Here is a 13,062-nt window from a genome sequence, read left to right on the forward strand (position 1 = left end):
TCCAGCCCTTTTATAGGCTGAGGTGCTGTGGTCAGAGAGGGGGATGTGCACTCCCAGGGCTGGTGCCTCAGGCGATCTCATTTGCATATCAACCATACTGGCCAGGCACCAAGGGGCCACCACTCCTTTGCTTCTGCTTTCTGCCACTGGCTTCTAACTAGGTCCTCCAAGCACGACTGTGGTGTTCCTCTTCGGGTTCCTGAGGGATTCCTTCTGCTTATACAGTCCAACAGCCACTCGAGTGCGGGAAGTTTCTCTGACTTGGGGAAGGGACAGGGGGATCACAGATACCCCCGTTGGAGTGGGGAGGGGAGGGGAGGGGAGGGAGGCGAGGGAGGGGAGGAGGCCCATGCGGATGGATCCCAGGCCAAGAGTCTCACCCACGGACACCACCTTGTTCAAAAACAGAATGTGGTTTTGCTTCTGAGGTCGGGGGTGGGAGGGATGGGGACTGGCCGATGGGGAGGGAGCAGGAGGAGAGCTGGCAGGAGAGCAGGCAGGGGAGGGCAGAACAACTGGAGCCCATGCAAGTTGCCCCCAGGCCTTTGGTTCCAGGAAACCTCCATTCCTCGGTCTGCTGTGTCTTCGGGGCTTCACCAAGCCCCGAGGTGGGTTCTGACACCCAAAAACAATGCAACCCTTATGGAGCAGTAAAGTGGTGGAGGTGCGATGGGGTGGACTCTGTGGTGTCTAGAACCAGCCAGGAGACACAGGCATGGGACAGGGTTCACGGAGACACATGGCATGGTGGGAATGGCCCCTGAGCCGAGGTGGGGTGACCCTCTGCTTCCACCATCACAAACACAGCCCGGCAGACCCGGCCTTGGAGCTGGTGGTGATCCACAGGGTACCGCCGAGACCAGTCCTCCTTCCTGCTGTCTAGAAGGTCCTGGACGCCCGGAAAGGCTATTGCTTCCCTTAGGGGAATGGGTCCGAGCTAGAAATGAAAGGCCTGAAAGGAGAGTGGAAGGAGCCCATGGGGTGTCTCCAGAGAGGGTCATTCTTAGGCAGACTGGCCCAACCCGCGGTTCAGTTGTCCAGATCCAGAAAGGCCAGCACCAGAACCAGAGGCTTCTCTAGGTAGAGACCAGTCACTGGCGCTGTAGTAGAGACAGCCCCAGCAGTGGCCCCTGGCACCTAGGAGAGGATAGAAAGCTCCTGGGATGCCTTGGCAGGGAATCCTACTGAATTCTTTCAGGCCTCGCAAATCTCCATCCTCTTAGCCACACAACTCTCATTTCTGTCCTAAAGGGGTCAACTCCTCCCACTTCCTCAATCCTCTCACGTCTCTCAGCTCATTTCATCCTCAACCCTCTCAACCCTCCCAACTCTCTGAACACTCTCCACTCTGTCATCCCTCCTAACCCTTTCCTAAACCTCCCCTAAGTCTCCCAACCCCCACAACCCTCACAACAATCCCAAGGCTCTCAACAATCTGAACACTCTTAACTTCTGACATTCTAAAATCTCTCGACCCTCCCAACCCTTTCCTAACTTTTCCTAAACTCTCTCCATGACCCCTCAACCATCTCAAATCTCAACACACTCAACCCACCCAGATCGCTTAATACTCTTCACTCTCCACTGACTCGCTCATCCACTGGAGACTCTCAACCCTTTCCAAAATCTCTCCCGAACGCCTTCTAAAACCCTTAGCCCTCTCAAAACCCTCAAGCCTCTCAATCAATCATCCCTACCCACTCAGTACTCTCAACTCTCACACCTCACACCGAGTCGTCCCAACCCTCTCATCCATATCAACCCTCTCCTTCTCTCAAGTCTCCCCATTCTCCAATGTGCTCAACTCTCCAATCCTCTCAAATCTCTCAACCATCTCTACCCCACCGACCCGCTTCCAACTTTCAGTTCCCTCCACCCCCTCAAAACTCTGAACCTTCTCCTAACACTCCCATTGCTCTTAACACTCCCAAACCTCTCAGCCCTCTACCCTCCTCATCTTGCTCAGCTCCCTGTCCTAAACCCCTGCACTCACTCAGCTCCCCCCGTCTTCTCACCTCAATCAATTCACACAGTTCACTCAAGTCTGTGAATCCTGTGAACTCTCTCCCAACTCTCTCAACCTGTGGGGCTTCCTAGCTAGTGGCAAACAGGCAGGCCTAGGCTGCTACCTCTGGCACGGAATACTGTGTCTTCGGCACATACCTCCCTCGGCACAACCAGTGATGTAAGCAGTCCGGAGCTAGAGCGCTCAGGGGCTCTCCCCGCCTGGAGCAGGATCTCCACAAAACTCCCCGCAAGTGGGACATGTCTAAGGACATGGTGGACTGGCAGTCACATTCAGTAAAGACCAAACACCTGCTGCTGGTAGGATGTGGTCGCCACCGTTCAATCTGGATTGGGCACGTGAGCACGTTTTCTAAACTAAAGTTACATCTGCACCGAGACTCCGGTCTCCACAGTCTGTGTCCCCGGGATGATTCGTGGACACCACCGCCATTCCCCCCTCCCCTGCCAAGACGTCCGAGAAGGACCCCAACATCAACCCTCTCAAGCCTCTCGACCCTCTCCACTCTCTCCTAAATCTCTCAACCATCTCAGCCCTTTCACGTCACTCAATCTTCTCAACACTCTCTCTCCTCTCACAACTCTCAACTCTTCCTGAAACCTTTCAAACACCCATGGGCTAACCCGAAGCACCATCTCCCTGAATAAACACCATGTTTGAAATGAACTTTATTATTTGGCCTGGGGGGGAGGGCGAGGAGCGGGGGGCTGCCGCATGTAGTGGAAGCTGGAGGAGACGTCTTTGGGGAGGGGATAAGAGTTGGAGCCTGAGGAATTTGCCTCCATGCCCTTGGTGGCGGAAAACCTCCATGACCATAAGGCCAGCTGAGCCTTATGGTCTTCTCCCAGGCCGAGGTGGGTTGGGACTACCGAACCCAATTCAGCACCCAAGGAGCAGTGTGGCAGGGGCCGGGCGGGGGGGCGAGGGGCTTGGGCAGGGAGGGGGTCCCGCGCTGTCCGGAGACCAGCCAGGGCACCGGACAAGGGACAGGGGCCACAGAGACACATAGCATGTTGGAAAGGCCCCTGAGGCAGTCTGGGTGGCTCCCCGTTAGCCTGCCATAAAAACAGGAGGGCAGACCTGGCCTTGTGGCGCGTGGCCCACAGTGTGCCGCCCACACTGCTCCTCCTTGCTGCCGGGTACATGGTCCTTGACCCCCCTGGAAAGGCTCTCCGCCTAGGGGAATGGGTCGGCGCTGCAAATAAAAGGCCTGACTGGAGAGTGGAAGGAGCCGCTTTGGTATCTCCAGAGAAGGGAACTCTTAGCCACGTTGACAAAACTCACGGTCCCATTGCCCAGGTCCAGAAAGACTCCCAACCGACCCACAGGCTTCTCTAGATAGAGAGGAAGCAGTGGTGAGGTAGTACAGAGAGCGCCGGGACTGCTACCTGGCACAGAGGAGAGGAGGAAAAGGTCCTGGGATGCATTTGGAGGGAATCCTACAAAATTCCTGCACACCCCCAAAGCCCAGGAGGAAGAGTCGTCCACGCTGAGCTCCCCGTAATGTTTCCCCGAGATGAAGACCGGGGCGCCGAGAGCAAGCCTGCAGCCGGCTCCTTCCTCCCTGGAATCTGCGTGTCCCCGGGCCCCTCGAGAGGTCCTCCCGTGACCAGGCAGCAGAGGTGGACTCTGTATCCAGGGACCGAAGTTCACCGTCCCTCGGTACCAGCTAAGGGTCTCTGTCAGTCCGGGAACGGAAGGAGGACTGAGCTGCGGCTCCACGGGCTGGGGCATGAAACGCAAGGCGCACTTACAGCTTTCCAGAGCATCTTCCAACTCCTGGAGCATTTCCACATCTGCCTTTTGGTAGGCTGTCATCAAGTCCTGGTACACCTGCCTCAGGTGAGCCTGCTTCTGGAGAAAGTGCCGCTCCACTGTCCACAGTTGCTCTAAACCCCTCCTTCCTTGGTTGAGAAAGCTTTCTACAAGTGGTCCTTCGCCTTCCCCCTGGAGACTGGGGTTGGGTGCCTCCACATACAATTCCGCCGTCATCTCTCCATGTCTGCTCACAAACCAAATCCACCGGTCTACGATTTCCCCCCCCCTCCCCTCCTCTAGGTTTCTCTGGTTTTCGTCTTTCTTCTCCCACAAAGTTTCCATGTGCTTTAAGATCACCTCCCGTTTCTCCTCAGCCGCCCTCTCCACTGGTGGGTGTCTGTGACCCTTGTTCTCCCCGTGGTGCCGGCGCGGCCTTGATCCTCGGTACTCGGTACGGGTACCGGAGGCTGGCTGGTTCTGGCTGCAGTAGGGCCTGCTCCAAAGACAACATCCCCGGGCTTCCAGCCCTTTTATAGGCTGACGTGGTGTGGCCAGAGAGGGGGATCTGCGCTCCCAAGGGTGGTCCCTCAGGCCATCTCATTTGCATATCAACCACACTAGCCAGGCACCACCTGGCCACCACAACTTTGCTTCTGCTTTCTGCCACTGGCTTCTAACTAGGTCCTCCAAACACGACTGGGGTGTTCCTCTTCGGGTTCCACAGGGATTCCTTCTGCTTATATACATGCTGTCCAACAACCACTCGAGTGCAGGAAGTTTTTGTGATTTGGGAAAGGGACAGGGGATCACAGAGACCCCCGGTAGAGTGGGGAGCCGGGGAGAGGGGAAGGGAGGGGAGGGAAGCGGGCGAGGGGAGGAGGCCCGGGCGGTTGGAGCCCAGGCCAAGAGTCTCGCCCGCCCATGGACACCACCTTGTTCAAAAACAGAATGTGGTTTTGCTTCTGAGGTCCGGGGTGGGAGGGATGGGGACTGGCGGATGGGGAGGGAGCAGGAGGAGAGCAGGCAGGAGAGCAGGCAGGGGAGGGTAGAACAGCTGGAGCCCGAGCAGGTTGCCCCCAGGCCCTTGGGGCCAGGAAACCTCCATTCCTCGGTCTGCGGTGTCTTCGGGACTTCCCCAAGCCCCAAGGTGGGTTCGAACACCGAAAACCAATGCAACCCTCATGGCGCACTAAAGTGGTGGAGGTGCGATGGGGTGGACACCATGGTGTCTAGAACCAGCCAGGAGACACAGGCAAGGAAGAGGGTTCACGGAGACACATGGCATGGTGAGAATGGCCCCTGAGCCGAGGTGGGGTGGCCCTCCGCTTCGCCCATCACAAAGACAGCCCGGCAGACCCGGCGTTGGAGCTGGTGGTGATCCACAGGGTTCCGCCCAGAGAGGTCCTCCTTCCTGCTGTCTGGAAGGTCCTGGACGCCCAGAAAGGCTCTTGCTTCCCTTAGAGGAATGGATCCGCGCTAGACATGAAAGGCCTGAAAGGAGAGTGGAAGGAGCCCATGGGGTGTCTCCAGAGAGGGCAATTCTTAGGCAGACTGACCAAACCCAAGGTTCACTTGTCCCGATCCAGAAAGGTCTGCACCAGACCCAGAGGCTTCTCTAGGTAGAGACCAGTCACTGGCGCTGTAGTAGAGAAAGCACCAGGAGTGGCCCCTGGCACCGAGGAGAGGAGGGAAAGCTCCTGGGATGCCTTGGCAGGGAATCCTAGTGAATTCTTTCAAGCCTCTCAAATCTCCATCCCTCTCAGCCACACAACTCTCATTTCTGTCCTAAAGGGGTCAACTCCTCCCACTTCCTCAATCCTCTCACCTCTCTCAGCTCATTTCATCCTCAACCCTCTCAACCCTCCCAACTCTCTGAACACTCTCGATTCTGTCATCCCTCCTAACCCTCTCCTAACCCTCCCCTAAGTCTCCCAACCCCCACAACCCTCACAACAGTCCCAAGGCTCTCAACAGTCTGAACCCTCTTAACTCCTGACATTCTAAAATCTCTCGACCCTCCCAACCCTTTCCTAACTTTTCCTAAACTCTCTCCTTGACCCCTCAACAACCTCAAATCTCAACACACTCAACCCACTCAGATCGCTTAACACTCTTCACTCTCCACTGACTTGCTCAACCACTGGAGACTCTCAGCCCTTTCCAAAATCTCTCCCGAATGCCTTCTAAAACCCTTAGCCCTCTCAAAACCCTCAAGCCTCTCAATCAACCATCCCTACCCACTCAGTACTCTCAACTCTCACACCTCACACCGAGTCCTCCCAACCCTCTCATCCATATCAACCCTCTCCTTCTCTCAAATCTCCCCATTCTCCAATGTGCTCAACTCTCCAATCCTCTCAAATCTCTCACCGCTCTCTACCCCACCGACCCGCTTCCACCTTTCAGTCCCCTCCACCCTCTCAAATCTCTGAACCTTCTCCTAACACTCCCATTGCTCTTAACACTCCCCATCCTCTCAGCCATCTACCCTCCTCATCTCGCTCAGCTCCCTGTCCTAACCCCCTGCACTCACTCAACTCCCCCCATCTTCTCACCTCAATCAACTCACACAGTTCACTCAAGTCTGTGAACCCTGTGAACTCTCTCCCAACTCTCTCAACCTGTGGGGCTTCCTAGTTAGTAGCATACAGGCAGGCCTAGGGTGCTACCTTTGGCCCCGGGATACTGTGCCTTTGGCACATACCCCCCTGGGCACAACCAGTGATGTAAGCAGTCCGGAGCTAGAGCGCTCAGGGGCTCTCCCCGCCTGGAGCAGGACCTCCTCAAAACTCCCCGCAAGTCGGACTTGTCTAAGGACATGGTGAACTGGCAGTCATATTCAGTAAAGACCAAACACCTGCTGCTGGTAGGATGTGGCGGCCACCGCTCAATCTGGATTGAGCACGTGAGAACGTTTTCTAAACTAAAGTTACATCTGCAAGTCGATGGTGTCTTTGCTTAATTTTTGTTGAGTTGACCTGTCATTTGTTCAGAGTGGTCTGTTGAGGTCTCCCACTATGATTGTGTTTGAGTCTATCTTCTTCTGTAATTCTAAGAGAGTTTATTTGACGAATTTGTGTGCTCCCGTGCTGGGGGAGTAAATGTATAACTGTAATATTATGGGCATCAATTTTACCCTTTAATAACATATAGTAGCCATCTCTATCTTTATGTACTGATTTTACTGAGAAGTTAATTTTGTCGGAGATTAAGATTGCTACTCCCGCTTTTTTGCATGGTTCATTTGAGTGGAAAATTTGTTTCCATCCTTTCACTTGGAATTTGTTTCTGTCTTTGGCAGTGAGGTGAGTCTCTTGGAGGCAACATATGAATGGGTGGTGTTTCTCAATCCAGTCTTCTGCTCTGTGTCTTTTGATTGGATTGTTCAGCCCATTCTCATTTAGGGAAATTATGGAGAAGTGGTCAGTGTCTATTGTCGTTATTTATTTTTATTTCTGAGTTGCTTTCTCTCTCTTTTTCCCCCTTTTGTGTTTAGTGAATTATAGATATTTGCTTCTTGATGGGGGTTCTTGATGTTCCACAATTTCTTCTTGATTAATTAGTATTTTTTAACACTGGTTTAGTGTGCACGGGTTCATAAAACTTCTCTTTGGAGTGAAATATTCTTGTTTCTCCCTCAAATGTAAATGCTAGTTTTGCTGGATATATCAGTCTGGATTGGCAGTTATTGGTCTTCAGGACATCAATGGTGTTTTTACAAGCTTTTCTTGCATTTAGGGATTGCGTGGAGAGATCTGCTGTAATTCAAATTTTTTTCTCATTGTAGTACTGCTCTTTCTTTGTTTTTGCAGCATTTAAGATCAATTCCTTGGTATTCAGGTCTAGTGTCTTTACTATATGTCTAGATGAGTTCCTTCTAGGATCTTGCCTGTTTGGAGTCCTGAAACCTTCAGTAATGTGAGTATTTTCCCTTTTGTGATTGGGGAAGTTCTCTGCTATGATTTTGGTGAATAATGGTTGCATTCCTTTGTCCTGAAATTCTGTGTTCTCCTCAATCCCTATTACACTAGGATTAGGCTTCTTTGCTGCATCTGTCAGTTCCTGGAGCTCTCTCTGGTGGATTCTCACTGATTTTTCCAAGGTGGAGAGACTCTGTTCCAACTCTTGTGTTTTGTCTTCTGTTCCTGATGTTCTATTCTCCATCTCAGTCAATCTGCTGCTTAATGCCTCCATTTTTGCTTGAAGTGTGGACACTGAGCTGATCATGTCTGCTGTGAGGGTATTAATCTTTTCTTCTATTTCTCTTTTGAATTCGAGGAGCTCTTTGGTGATTTCCTGCTTATGTTCCTGGAATTTCTTTTGGAATTCTGTTTTAATCACTTTAGTCGTGTCCACAATCATCTCCTTGAATAGGGTCATGTTTCCTGTCTCTTCAGGTGTCATTTCTTGGGATGGTGCCATCTCTCTCGTCCCTTCCCTCTTGTTTCCTTTTGGGCTTTGCGTGGGATTTTGATTATTTATGTATGTCATAATTTGTCTTTGTGGTCTCCTAGGCTTGGACAACTGTTGTTGTAATTTGCTCTGAGGTCGGTAGGTGGCGGTCTTTACTTGGATTGGGACTGGTGGTTCTGAAAATCAGTGTAAACCTGTGGTTCTCGGCCAAATTGATTCCTCTGCTGACTGGGTGAGAGTTTGCAGTTTTTGCGGGTGTTTGGCCTGTTCCCAGAGGCTGTGTGCTGCTGCACGACTTGCTCTCAGCCCAACCAGTGGCCTCACAGTGGCCCGTGGGTTGGATCAGTGCACTTCAGTCTCAGCGCGCTGGGTGGTTGGTTGGTTTTCTTGCTCTGCTTCCAGGGGTGGCCCCTGGCCAAGGATCTGGAGTTTGGGAGTTGCCAGGATTCTCAGGTCGGCCAGCTGGTGGGTGCTCCTTGGTGCTGTCTTGCTGGATTCCCAGCTGGAGGGTGTCCAGCTCAAGATTTGAGGGGGACAGATGCTGGCTCCTAGACTCCCGCTCAACCCACCCGCTGTTGGAAAGCAGAGTCTCAGCGCCCCACACTCTCCAGAGTCAGTGGCCTGGGAGAGGAATCTGTTGGGCAGGTGAGCTGGGACACCTCTACCTCCTTTGGTGAGGTGCTGCATCTTAGTGCCAGCCCACTTGTCAGTCTCCTGTCAAAGGCCTGGGAGTGGACCCTGTTGGGCGGGGTGGTAGCAGGGATACCACTGCCCCCTTTGGTGAGGTGCTGGGTTTTTTGCCCGCCTGCCTGTCAGTCTCCATTCAGAGGCCCGGGAGAGGAGTCTGTTTGGTGGATGGGAGCAGGGACAGATCCGCCTCCCTTGGTGGGTGCTGGATCTTATCGCCTGCCCACCTGTCAGTCTCCAGTCAATGGCCTGGGGGAGGGGGCTGTTGAGGGAAGGGACAGGATTCTAAATTCCTTGCCCCCCTGCTCCTGTCAGTCTTTCTCAGGCAGGGTGGAAGATCCTGAGTTACATTCTAAAGCTTGGCACCAGCTCTGCTTTCCCGATGGGTTTGGGGACATGCTAGACTACCCGCTGGGCTACCCACTGGGCTACTCACTCCTCTGCGTTTGGCTGTGGGTGATCCATGGTGTTGGAGAATCATTCACTCCCCTCGGATTTCAGCCAGCCTGTGGTCCTCATCTGGGTTCTGCTGCTTGCTATTCTGGTCTGCGCTGGTTCCTGCATCTGGCCTCTGGCGACTGCTGGCCTGGTCCTATGCTAGTTCCTGTGGCGGTTGGGGCTGCCCAGCCCAGCGCCCTCCGCCGACGCTTTTCAGGCTTGAAGCCGGCAACAAGAGGTGGGGGAGGCGTCCTCACATTTCGAATTCATTGAGAAAGTTGGATGTGAGCTTTATCTGGATTTCTTTTCTAGTTTGAGTCCTTCTCTGTTGCTTCTTCAGTTTGTTGTTGTGGATTTCTTAAGTAGTTGGCTCGTGGGAATCCCTGGTTCTCTCTTTTTGTGGAAGAGATCTAGGCAGCATCCCTATTGTCTTGGTGCCATTTTCCAATCTCTGTATTTGGTTATTTGAAATTGGATAGGGAAGGGGGGAAAACAAGATGAGGGGCAGGGGTGGGGGGAGGGAAATGGGGACCAAGACATGCTTACAGTTACATAGGAGATATAAATAGCCTTTATAGTGAAGCACAACATGAAAATTGATTTTAAAATATTTTCTGCCAGGAGCATGGCCTACTGGTAGCGTGCTTTATGCATGCACAAAGCCCTGGGTTAAATTCCTCAGCACTGCATACACAGAAAAAAGCTGGAACTGGTGCTGTGGCTCAAGTGGTAGAATACTAACCTTCAGAAAACCCAAGGACAGTGCCCAGGCCATGAGTCCAAACCCCAGGACTGGTAAAAATATTTTTTCTATTTTTTTGCTGCCCTAATTCATAGTAAACTTATATATATATATATGCATATATATAATACAGATATATATATATATATATATATATATATATATATATATATATATAGCTCAGCACACCATTCTAGGCACATACTTCTAAAGTTATCATGCTAGATCATAAGCTTTTTAGAAGAGAATTTGTGTTTTGCTAGCACCAAAAACATTTGCTGATCTATAAGAGTAACTTTGTTTTAGTAATTAACAACTTAGCATAGAGCCAAATATTTCACTTAGACTTTTTTCTCCTACTATAGAAAACCAAGAAAGCTCCAACTATCTTATGTAGGACATGAGCTTACATGTAGAAGAATGAAAACCTAAACTTTGTATTCTCATGACTGTGTCCAAATGACTCATTCACAATGTGCCATTCCAGGGATTAGTGCCATTTGAGGATGTGGCTGTGGACTTTAGCAGGAAAACATTTGACATAAATCCTACACTTGGTAAACATCAGAAAATACACACAGGAGAGAATACATATGTATGTAGTGAATGTGAAAAATCTTTCATTAGTAAAGTAAATCTTAAAACATGTCAGAGAAAATATCCCAAGGAAAAGCCTTATGACTATAACAAATGTACAAAACCTTCTGTCAGAAGTCAGACCATGATTTCCAACCTAAGACACACATGGGAGAGAAAAATCTTGAATATAACAAGCATAGCAATTCTTTTTACTGCACATCAGAGGTCACTGTACATCAGAAAACTCACATAGGAGAGAAACCTTAGGAATGCAATGAATGTAGGAAATCTTTCAATTGGAAGTTAGATCTCAGCAAGCATCAGAGAATGCACACTGGGGAGAAACCTTATGACTGTAACAAATGTGGAAAGTCTTTCAAATGGTTGTTCAATCTCAATTTGCATCAGAGAACACACACTGGAGAAAGACCTTATGGCTATAAGAAATGTGGAAAGTCCTTCAACAGGAAGTCAAGTCTCAACATGCATCAGAGAATTCAAACAGGAGAAAAACCATATGAATGTAACACATGTAGAAAGTCTTTCTATTACAAGTCATACTTCAATGGAGAGAAACCTTACGACTGTAGCAAGTGTGGAAAGTATTTCAACAATAACTCATACCTCACTGTGCATCAGAGAACACACACAGGAGTAAAACCTTATGAATGTAACAAATGTGGGAAGTCTTTCAACTATAAGTCATATCTCAGTGTGCATCAGAGAACACATACTGGAGAGAAACCTTATGAATGTAACAGATGTGGAAAATCTTTCAACCAGTTATCAAGTCTTAACTTGCATCAGCAAACACACACAGGAGAGAAACTTTACAAATGTAACAAGCGTGCAAAAGTCTTTCACGCAGAATTCACACCGCAGTGTGCATCAGAGAACACACAGGAGAGATCACATATAAAAATAATGAACAGGAGCTAGGTGTGGCGGCTCAGATCTGAGATGAAGTTTCAAAGCCACCCTGGGCACACAAAAAAAAACCTGAGACTCTATCTCCAACTAATCCCTAGAAAATGGGATGTGGGGCTTGGCTCTAGGGTAGGGTGGTAACATTAAGCTGAAGAATTCAGGGACAGTACTCAGTCTGAGTCAAGCTCCGTGACCCACAAAAAAATGAACAGGAATACCTTTAACCTGAAGTCATACCTCAACAGGCATCAAAGAATTAAACCCGGTGAATATTGAATATGCTAAGTCTTTGAACCAGAAGCCCAACTCACACAGATAATAAAACCTGTGTAGGAAAACCTTCTGACTTAAATCTCATCTCACAAATCTTCAGAATTTATATAGGAAAATTCTCATGGCAGTGATTAGCTGAGTTTTCTGAAACTATTTTCTCTTGCACACATACTAAACCCACATTTCCCAGAATTTTTCATTCTAAATGGGGCATTGCACCTGAATACTGTCCAGAGGATTTTAACACTAGTGATGTCCATTATTTCCAGGGTTAATAAGAAATGATCAATGGTCTGATACTCTGCATAAGAGTGAAGTTGAGGGTTGGTCAAGTTAATTTTGCTACATTTTCTCTGAAATGGTAAATCCTGCTCTTTCGGAATGGAGTCAGACGATTCTCTGAGATATTTGGGGGAAATATAGATGGGAGCCAAGGGTATGAACATAGATTTCTGTACTACTAGCCCAAATCCCTATTTTGTACTTCATATTACTGTAAAATATATACTTGGGTTAAGCCATCGTATGTGTGATCTGTGTATTATAACATAGATAGCTCACTGTTACCAGTTCAGTGTTTGAATATGAAAGACCTAAGGAAAGATATCACTCTATTAGAAAATATACACTGGCTGGGTATTGGTAGCTCACATCTATAATCCTAGCTACTCAGAAGACTGAGATCTAAGAATTGTGGTTCAAAGCCAGTCACATAGTCCCCATGAGACTCATCCCCAGTTAACCACTCAAAAATAGGAAGTAAAGGTGTGATTCAAAGTGGTAGAGAACTACTACCCTTGAGCAAAATTTCAAAGACAGTGCTGAGTTCAAGCCCCACAACTAACAAAAATGAATGTACAAAGGAGTGAAACCTTTGCTACACCTTATCGATATCACATCATTTCGTGGAACATTCAGAGATCATATTTGGAGGGCTCGTTAAGCATTCAGAATGAAATAAATTTTTATAAGTGTCATTGTCAGTTTTGATTAAAATTACAAAATTGTGGTGCTCCAGTCTTGGCATAAAAAATCTCAGAGTGCAGGTGCTCTCCTTGAGCTTCTTTCCTTAGGACAAACACTACCATTATAGCCACAGCTCCACTCCAAATCTTTTGGTGGTTAAATGAAATTAAAGAGTCTCAAAGACTTTCCTGACTAGACTGGCTTTTTACCTTAGATTTCAGTCTCCTAAATGGCTAGGATTAAATGTGTGAGC

At 49.4% G+C, this 13,062-nt stretch overlaps 1 protein-coding gene across 1 annotated transcript; it reads right to left on the bottom strand.

Moving 5' to 3' along the window:
• Nucleotides 1-3,202: 3,202 nt before the first annotated feature.
• On the bottom strand, nt 3,203-4,018 carry LOC150039604 (tripartite motif-containing protein 43-like). The gene has a single exon (XM_090327736.1). It carries the CDS (start codon nt 4,016-4,018, stop codon nt 3,203-3,205), a length of 816 nt encoding a protein of 271 aa, XP_090183862.1.
• Nucleotides 4,019-13,062: the final 9,044 nt, after the last annotated feature.

Source organism: Megascapheus bottae, unplaced genomic scaffold, assembly GCF_031878675.1.
Source record: "Megascapheus bottae isolate mThoBot1 unplaced genomic scaffold, mThoBot2.hap1 HAP1_SCAFFOLD_41, whole genome shotgun sequence".
NCBI lineage: Eukaryota > Metazoa > Chordata > Mammalia > Rodentia > Geomyidae > Megascapheus > Megascapheus bottae.